The sequence below is a fragment of the Phoenix dactylifera genome, unplaced genomic scaffold (genome assembly GCF_009389715.1).
Source record: "Phoenix dactylifera cultivar Barhee BC4 unplaced genomic scaffold, palm_55x_up_171113_PBpolish2nd_filt_p 000139F, whole genome shotgun sequence".
Lineage (NCBI taxonomy): Eukaryota > Viridiplantae > Streptophyta > Magnoliopsida > Arecales > Arecaceae > Phoenix > Phoenix dactylifera.
Window position 1 is genome coordinate 880490 of NW_024067695.1, and position 8891 is coordinate 889380.

The window sequence follows — 8891 nt, forward strand, 5'->3', positions numbered from 1 at the left end:
GCATTATTTTTGAAATAGGCCAAAGGGCCTTAAATTCTAATCCGATCCTCTAAATTTAGCCTGATCCAACAACCATGTGCAACATCGCAACTGTCAGCTACCGTTTGGTGAGTCAACATTAGGACAAAAAATTTTCCACCTAGCTAGGTATGTCCATAACGGTGGGGCCTTGATTTATTAGGGTCAAGGGATGGAAAGGAAATCAAAGTTTCTTTCCTGGGATATTATTTTTTTCAAACAAAAATCATGTGGTATGAAGGCTTTCTATTTTGTCATATTTTCTCCACCATCCATTTTAAAAAGGAAATTTCACAGTAAAATCGAGACGGAACTTCCACTACTAATGAATTCTGTTAGTAGAAATAACTCGTAGGTTCCATTTAAAATGGGCACAGAAAATATAAACCTGCCTCATTCGAAATTCCCCTGTGCGCACACCAAATATTTTTGTCCATTTCTTTCGTTGCCTTAAAAGGATTAATATATAGCCACCTCCATCTCTTGGCCTTGATTCCCTTTCAATCCAGTACTCCTCTCCAATGGCCTCCACTCGTCTCTTGCTTCAACTTTTCCTCCTCACCATTTTCATCGCTGTTTTCCTTGTTCTTGTAAACACGATCCCGGCCACCACGTACCACCCTTCCATCTCGAAGAACACTTCCCCGATCACCCCCTGCTACACATCCATCTTTAGCTTCGGCGACTCCCTCGCCGACACCGGAAATTTTCTCCACTACTCCGGCAACAATTCAGGCCCGGTTGCCCATCACCCATACGGCGAGACATACTTCCACCGCGCCACCGGCCGGTTCTCCAACGGTCGACTGGTCGTTGACTTCATCGGTACCTAATCCTCCCGATCTCTTCTCTTCCTTCTTCCCAAATTTTATAGTTGTTATCTTGGATTACCAACTGTTACGTTTCCTACGATAAGCTAAACTCTAAAGCGAGATCTGGTAACGGTGGCTGCAGCACAAGCCATGGGACTGCCCCTCGTGCCGCCGTATCTCGCCGGAAAAAATAGCCAGGATTTCCGGCATGGAGCGAATTTTGCGGTCGCCGGAGCCACCGCGCTTGACAATGACTTCTTTAGGGCCAAGGGGCTTAACGTCGCATGGCCGGAGTACTCGCTGGGTGCCCAGATCAAGTGGTTCAAGCAATTGCTGCCTTCTCTGTGCTCCTCGGATTCAGGTAAGCCTACCCCCCTTCTTCCATATCGCTACCTGCCCCATAGGAGACGAACAGTACCACCGTCGAGGATGACGTCAAATTAGTTGGCATTTACTCAAAATTATTCTAATGCCATGGTGGGCCACACGGACGCATTTTGACATATTTCTTAATAAATGTGTCAATGGTGCTGCACCCATTGTTTACCGCCTCGCAATTGAACTTGCAACTGCAATTGAAAGATATTTTATTAGAAAAAATTATAACTCCACCATTCTTATGGCTAGAGATCTTGGCTTAACGAGCACATGTGCACATTTAGACATGCATATATAGTTTACTCACCAATTAGAGTAGTTTAGATGATACCTTGGGCAGATCATGTGGTTTATGTCCGTTGCAGATAGAAAACCGAGTGACACAATTTGAGATCAAAGTTTAGTACGCTGTTGAACATATAATACTATCATTAGATATTACTAATTTCATTTGATTGCGGAGACAAATGACCATTAACATTCAAGGATGATGCATCGATGTGCCCGATTTAATAGGTATCCATTTCTATGGTTGGATGATGCGGCAGCCATCAAGGCAAAAACTTAGTTAATTAGCTCTACTAATTTTATTAGATTTAATATATTACATATAAAAGATGATTAGTAAATTTACATATGCTTCTTCTGAATTTTTGCATAACCAATGCCTATCCTGATGAGGTTTTTCATAGACCATTAGAGATAAAATATGCATTAAAATCCATTTTAAAGTACCAACACGCTGTGTATTGGGCACCAAACCCGGTATGGCTTTCATCTTTAGTACGTGCTGGGGTACGCCTAGCAATACTCCAATTTGATAAGGGTCCAAGCTCAGCTCAAACCTGTAAAAACGAATAAGCTGGATCTGAATCAAGCTGGACATAGACTTGACCAAATCCACTAGTAGTCCACCCTGTAAGCGTGCATATTGATATAATTCAGAAAAACATTGAATTGGAAAAAAAAAAAAAGAAAAGAAAAGAAAGAGTGTCTTTTGGGGAAGCCAGCTCACCGACAGCAGTTGCTTGGTAGTTGGATTGGATAGTTGGCGGGCCACATACTTTACTAGTTAAAATTTAGAAAAGTGAAACAAGATCGATCCATCGTTTTTATTTCTTGGCACATTGACAGATTGCAAAGGACTCATGAGCAACTCGCTTTTCCTCATGGGAGAAATAGGATGGAACGACTACAATCACCCGTTCGTCCAAGGAATGACCATAAAAGAGATACGTACATTTGTTCCAGACATCATCCATGTCATCAGCTCAGCGATCACTGTGAGCTCATTTCTGTCTCAAGCTTACACTCGTCTTCCTAAAAGCCAAGAAATTTTTCTGGAATTTGAACACGGTGCGATCCAAGCTTTCTCCCATTTTTTCACCATCAGGACTTGATCGAACTTGGGGCAAAGACAGTGGTAGTACCAGGGATCGTCCCATCCGGATGTGTCTCCTTGTATCTTACCGTGTTCCAAAGCCAGAAACGAGAAGACTACGACCCACAGACGGGCTGCATTAAGTGGGCGAACGAGTTCTCGGAACACCACGGTCGTCTACTTTCGGAGGAACTCGACCGGCTCCGACGGCTTCACCCTCATGCCATCATCATCCATGCTAACTATTACGATGCCATAATGAGCATCTTCCGTTCTCCACAGCAATTTGGTCAGCATTTCTTTCGTGCCTCTCCTTTTCTTTTTTTATTTTTTCTGCCCCCTTTAACAAAACTTTTATGCCTCACTTGGTGATAGTTCCATAAGTCCCAAGATTCCTGGAGATTTTTTTTTTTTTTTAACACTGTTTTTAACATTTTTGTAACCGAATGGCGTTGGCGTAATTGCAGGATTTAAGAAGTCACCTCTGGATGCGTGCTGCGGAGGTGACGGACCTTATAATCTGAACATTTCTTTAAGGTGCGGGGATCCAATGACTACGGTGTGTCACGATCCGTCGAAGTATGTGTTTTGGGATGGGACGCACCTAACGGAGGCGGCTTACGAGGTCATCTCTCGAGGTTTATTAGAAGGACCGTATGCCACTCCTTCCATAATCCAAACGTGCCGCCATTTAGAGTAAAATGCCGCTCATGAGTCATGACTCCCTTGTTCCGGGAAAAAAATTTTTAGTCGCCGAAATATGTTTTTTTTTTTTTTTTTGTTTTAAGAAAGCTGATGTCTGAATATTTTAAAAAATTAGACTTTGTATGTCTCTTCTGTATGATTTTTTTTTCTTACATAAAATATTTTTTTTTTTCTTTTTTTTTCCTACAAACCAAATGAATCTTCGGCTCCAGTAGCTTTCTAGGTAAGGTTGGCACTTGGCTCTTAGTGGTAGATTATTGGGGGCTAGTATGGTTTTGACTTTGTCACAAGATTCTGTGTGAGGACTGCTACTCTTGATTGATGTAATTGATAATTATTCTAAGACGCAACCTTGCAAGAAATCCACGATGATGTGGGTCCCGAGAGGAATTAAATAATTCGAATAGAAAGTGGTAATTGCTGGAAATCTGAGTAGACAGGAAGACTAGAAAGGAACCCCCTATAATATGACTCTGCCGCCCACGTGTTTTTTTTTTCTTCTAAATTTTATATTTTAGTCACTAAAAATTCTGTTTTTCCCACTTGACCACAACTTCTTACGACCAGGAATTCGCCCACTCCACTGCATTTTCGACTCCAAATTTTTATTATCTTTCAACTTGTTTACTTAGAAATTCTCAACTTCATCCCTGCTTGGGTCAGTGTCCGTCGGACTAAGAAAGGAGGAGGATTAGGCCTAAAATATATTAAGAATATGAATCATGCTCTGCTGGCAAAATAGGCCTAGGAATTGATCAGAGACTTGAGGATCAGATATTTGGTTGTGAGAGGACTCTTGGATTGGCTCAGCCCTGCTCTGTTATCTCTTTGAGGATCTGTATCATAGAGCTCTCAAGACAAACATAGCTGTTGCCTCTCAATAGAGCTAGAGATTTTTGGCTTGAAAGGGAAGATTGTAAGGGCTTCTCATGCATCGTAAAGCTAGTCAATTAGAAAGCCTGCACTAATCTAGGAGGATTCCCAAATCGATGTGCACCATTTTGCCCACTACGAGCAAGACCAAATAAGGTCTAAAAGCATGATCTGCCATATCGAAGAGCGAATCGTATGCCAAACTTACAGAGGACATAACTAGATCATACGACGTTTAATTAAGATGGTTATTTTTAAAATCAGGCAGTTTTTCGAAATCTATGACGTGACACATAAAAGGGCAGCACTCTTAGTAATTAAGCCTAAATTTTATCGTTTGGGGTTCAAAATGAGTCGGTCAAATGGAAAGTTTTATTTTTGGGTAAGACTTTGATTGGGCGTAGCTCTCTATCCGAGAAGAATTAGGTAGAGCAACAGAAGACAAAATTGATATATAAGTCGAGATCTACCTCTTCAGAATTTTTAGTTTTTTTAGAAGATTTCTACTAGTGATATCTATTTTATAAAAGAAAGTCATAGTAGGATCAGAAAGAGAAATTCGTCTAAATTGTGTAAGGGTGGACCTCACCATTATAAATAGAGACTATATACCTTGATTTTTTTAATCATCAATAAAAGAAAAATGTACTTAATTCCTACTTTCGTAATTATTTTATCTTTTTCTAGTTATCTTTTGATAGATTCGAAATGAGCGGATTAAAAAAAATCTCCCTCTTCTCTAATCAAATCATGCACAATATCCTTCATTCATAGGATGGCTGACATTACAGTTTGGAAACTCACTCCGAATGACAGCTTTTCGGTTGACTTAGTATAGGTTCATCAATAACGACAGCCTGCATAGTCCATATTATAAAGTCATTTGGAAAGCTACGGCATCAGAGGACGTGAGTGTTCCATTGCTTGGCTTTGAAGAATAGACTGCATGCAAACGAGATTCTTTGTTTAGAAAAGTTGAACGGTTAGCTCGGGTTGGTCTTTACATGGAACCAGGTTAGAATTCATTGCCCATTTGCTCATTAAATGCTCGTTCATTTGATCTGCCGCGAATTGAAACCCAAGTCCATTGATAGGATGGCCAGAACTAAGAAGAGCTTGGGACTAGCTAGTGATTAGCTTAAGTCGCAAAATTTGGTGTGATCGGCATGCAAGTATTTTTTCCAAGAAGGAACAGTTCCATCTTCTCTGTTCTCCAACGGACACTTCAAATTTATCTCTTCATCTCCCGCGTACAATAGGAACTTCTCGCCACTCCCCTAACAGCTGATGATTTCAAGAAGAAACCAAATGGTAAAATCGCGCCTCTAGTCCCTCACCACCTCCAAGTTTGAGAAGATATAGAGAAGCAGAGGAGAGACAGAGCGTAGAGAAGAGAGCAGAGGAAGACTATTATGCGAAAAAGAAAACAACATTAGGTGATTGAACTAACGTTTTTAAAATAAACGCACAATCAGGAAGATCAACGAAAAAGGTTCAAAAAAAGGTTCTAGTGAGAGAAACTCCGGTTCTAGAGAGAGAAGCCTAACGGCTAGTCTCCGGGGTGCCTCGAAGCTTAACGGTTAGTTTCCGGTCGGCCGGAGAGGTGCTTCGACTGCCGTGTGGGGTGCTCACGGCAGCCGTGGTGGTGGAAAGGCCCTGATTCGTGGCTTTGGGTGGTCTGTGTGACTGTGTCCATCGGCTGGTGGGCTCGAGGTGGTCGGAAGGGGCGGCGGCTGTCTACTCTTCGGGGTGCTTCGAAGCATAGCGGCTAGTCTCTAGTCGGCCGGGGCAGTGCTGTGATTGCCGCGTGGGGTGCTCACGGCAGCCGTGGTGGTGGAGGCTCTGGATCGTCCGTGTCCATCGGCTGGTGGGCTCGGGGCGGTCGGAAGGGGCAACGACAGTCTGGTCGAGTGCTCCTGGCGGTGATCCATGGGGTGATATTCGTGGGGCAGCTGGTGCGGCAGTCCAGTGGAGTGCTTACGGAGGTCACGGCCGAGAACGCTCTGAGTCAGCTGCCTGTTTCGTCTGCAGATCCAAGCTAGGTTAGTGCTTTAGTTTTTGTTTCCCCAACCCCTTTATGTGTCCCAGGTTTATCAGGCATTATCCCCTAGGGCCTTGGCGACCCGATGGAGCGGACGACGGGTACAATAGCGGAGCAGACAACGGGAAAGAGGGTGGAGGTGGCAGCTCAAGGCAAAGGTACGGTATCGGAGAGCCGTGGGGAGAGATCTGGGGCCCGGGTGAGACCAGGGCCCTAGGCGACCTATCGGCCGACAAAAGCAGAGTTGGCTCGCTTGAGCCGCTGCTTCTTGACAGTCTTGGAGCTCCTAGAGAAGCCTATCGAGGCAGCCTGCCGAGAGTGGGAGGGACTGGTGGTGGTGGGCCGCAACCTCGGCCGGTGGATGCCGGCCGAGTGGGTAGCCAAGGATGGAGCCCCCCGGCTGAAGAAGGCAGGGGAGGTGGCAGCGGTGACAGTAGCCTGACGATCATTTTGCCTTGCATTTTCGGTCAACGGCGGATCGAGACCACGCGTTGTCGGAGGGGCCATGAGTGGTGGCAGGGCAGCTCCTTACCATGAAACTGTGAGTACCGGATTTTCTACCCAGGGAGGACCCTATGAAGACCATGGTGGTCTGGCTCTCACTACCCAGGCTGTCAGTGGAGTAATGGTCGACCTTGACCATTCTCAACATCGCGGCTTGGGCAGGGTGGCCGTTGGCCGTGGATGGGGTGACCGAGGAGCGGCGAGCCATGGGCTTCGCCCGAGTGAAGGTGGCGATCGACACCACCGAGCCCCTCCTCTCGAGGGCCTAAATTCATGGGAAGACGAAAGTGCTCTGGCAGCCCTTCGTCTTCGAGAGCATCCTGGACTTCTGCATCCGGTGTGGAAGGATTGGGCACCCGACGTCCGTCTGCCGGTTTCTGGAACCAGCACATACGGAGGAGGGAGGCCCCATGGTGGTGGAAATCGGGGACGACCCAGAGCGACGAGGCTATGCCTCGGGGAGGGTGACCCCGGGCCGATCTATGGCCCATGGCTGGTGGCGATCCGTGCCCAAATTCCACGGGAGAAAGGGCCGCCACAGCCGAGGAAGACGACTGTGCCCGTGGTTGAGTTGTCTTCAACTCGGCCGCCCTCCCTGGTGATTTGGCCTGGTCCTCCTGCGTCCCCGCCGGATCTGGAAGACTGGTCGAAGCCAACTAAGGTGGCCCGCCACCACTCTCCGCTAAAGGGGCAGCCGGAGGTGGTGGTTGGGTTTTCGGTCTCCGATATCTTGCCCGAAGGTTTCCGAGTTGACCCGGCCCTCGGCTCGATCGTGGGTTTGGGTGACTCGGTACCCCTTGCAGGCGAGGCTGGGCTGGCGGGGGTGCAAGCTGGCCTGGCTGAGCAATAGGCTGACCCAAGCAATGCACCTGTGGGCTAGCTTGCAACCCCATCCAATAAGCGACCCAGGAACCCTGGGTTGCTATTGGAGTTGGGCCTCGGCACTGCGGGCCGAACCCTGACGAGGGGAGCTGGCCATGGCCCTGCTAAGATGCAGCCACGCGGGGCACGTGTGACAGGTCTGCTGGCCTGTCGTGGGGCTGTGGACGCACGGGCCCATGAACCTAGGCCGCGCGCGCGCAACACTAGGAAAGCCCTTGTGGATGCGGGCCTTTCGGTGGGGCGAACTTAGTTGGGCTCAGGCAGGCCCGCTAGCAGGCCTGGGTCGGGATGCCCCGTGAGTGGGGCTGCCGGGCCTGCAGGGCCCAGCTCCAGTGTGTGTGGGCCAACCTCGGGGAGAGGGTCCGGGGGGGGGGGGGGGACTCCGTGACTTTGGGTTAGGGCCTGTTCAGGATATTAGGCAGGCCTGGTGAGCCAGGAGTGACGGAGCCCCTAGGGGGCTCAGCTGAGGTAGCGGCCACGGTCTTCCAGTATAGCTCTCTGGCCTTGGTGGCAGATTCGGTTCCTGAGATCCAGACCTCTCGAGGCCCTGCAGGAGTGACTGCAGTGCAGAGGGAGGCTGTCTCGGGCGGGTTTGAGTCGGATGGCGAGACTCGTTTGGCTAGGGACTAGGTCGTGGTGGGCTGCCCTACGGGTGATGCACTAGTGGGTCGCGATATGTCTACACCTATGCTGTCCGAAGTAGGTGACTGGGATGGTTATGAGGGGCCCGCTAGCAGGCTAATGGTGGATCATCTGACGATTGTACAATGGGTCAAGGCGGCAGTGATGCAGGTCGTCTCCGGAGCCAGTGTGGATGATGATCTACAGGGTGGCATTTACCCCGATGTAGAGATGGACCCTGAGGCCTAGGGGGTGGGCGTGCCTATGGCCGACCTCTCGGACTTTTCTCCATGAAGATTCTAGTGTTAAATTGTAGGGGGCGGCGGCAAAGCCGTTTTTCATGTCATCTTTTAGAAGGTTGGTGCAAATCCACGGTCCAGAGATCTGCTTCCTCTATAAAACGCGTCTGTCCAGTAGAGGGCTTTGCCAAGTACAACGACGCTTAGAGGCAGACTAGGAGATCTATGCAGGAGAATCCCAAGGACTGTCTGGGGGTATTTTGGCAATGTGGAAGTGGGGTGTGGCAAAGGTAGACATTTTCTATAACTGCTCTCAACAAGTTATTATGATTGTCTCGGAACCCAACGCAGCACCGTGGGTTTTAAACGGTGTGTATGCGAGCACTGACCATTGGCCTAGGAGAATTTTGTGGGATGAAATCACCCATTTAGTCACT

General features: G+C 47.9%; 1 protein-coding gene across 1 annotated transcript; it reads left to right on the forward strand.

The window, feature by feature from the left end:
* Positions 1–386: 386 nt before the first annotated feature.
* On the forward strand, positions 387–3656 carry LOC103697609 (GDSL esterase/lipase At1g28580-like). The gene is made up of 5 exons (XM_008779513.4): positions 387–843; positions 973–1191; positions 2343–2491; positions 2602–2878; positions 3057–3656. The coding sequence occupies exons 1-5, from the start codon at positions 540–542 to the stop codon at positions 3287–3289; spliced, it is 1182 nt and encodes a 393-aa protein (XP_008777735.4). The 5' UTR covers positions 387–539; the 3' UTR covers positions 3290–3656.
* Positions 3657–8891: the final 5235 nt, after the last annotated feature.

Bases quoted from the DNA above. Each gene is read 5' to 3' on its own strand.
- LOC103697609 (XM_008779513.4), top strand. From the start codon at position 540: ATGGCCTCCACTCGTCTCTTGCTTCAACTTTTCCTCCTCACCATTTTC. The intron at 844-972 runs GTACCTAATCCT...CGGTGGCTGCAG, and splicing joins ACTGGTCGTTGACTTCATCG to CACAAGCCATGGGACTGCCC. The intron at 2,879-3,056 runs GTCAGCATTTCT...GCGTAATTGCAG, and splicing joins CCGTTCTCCACAGCAATTTG to GATTTAAGAAGTCACCTCTG.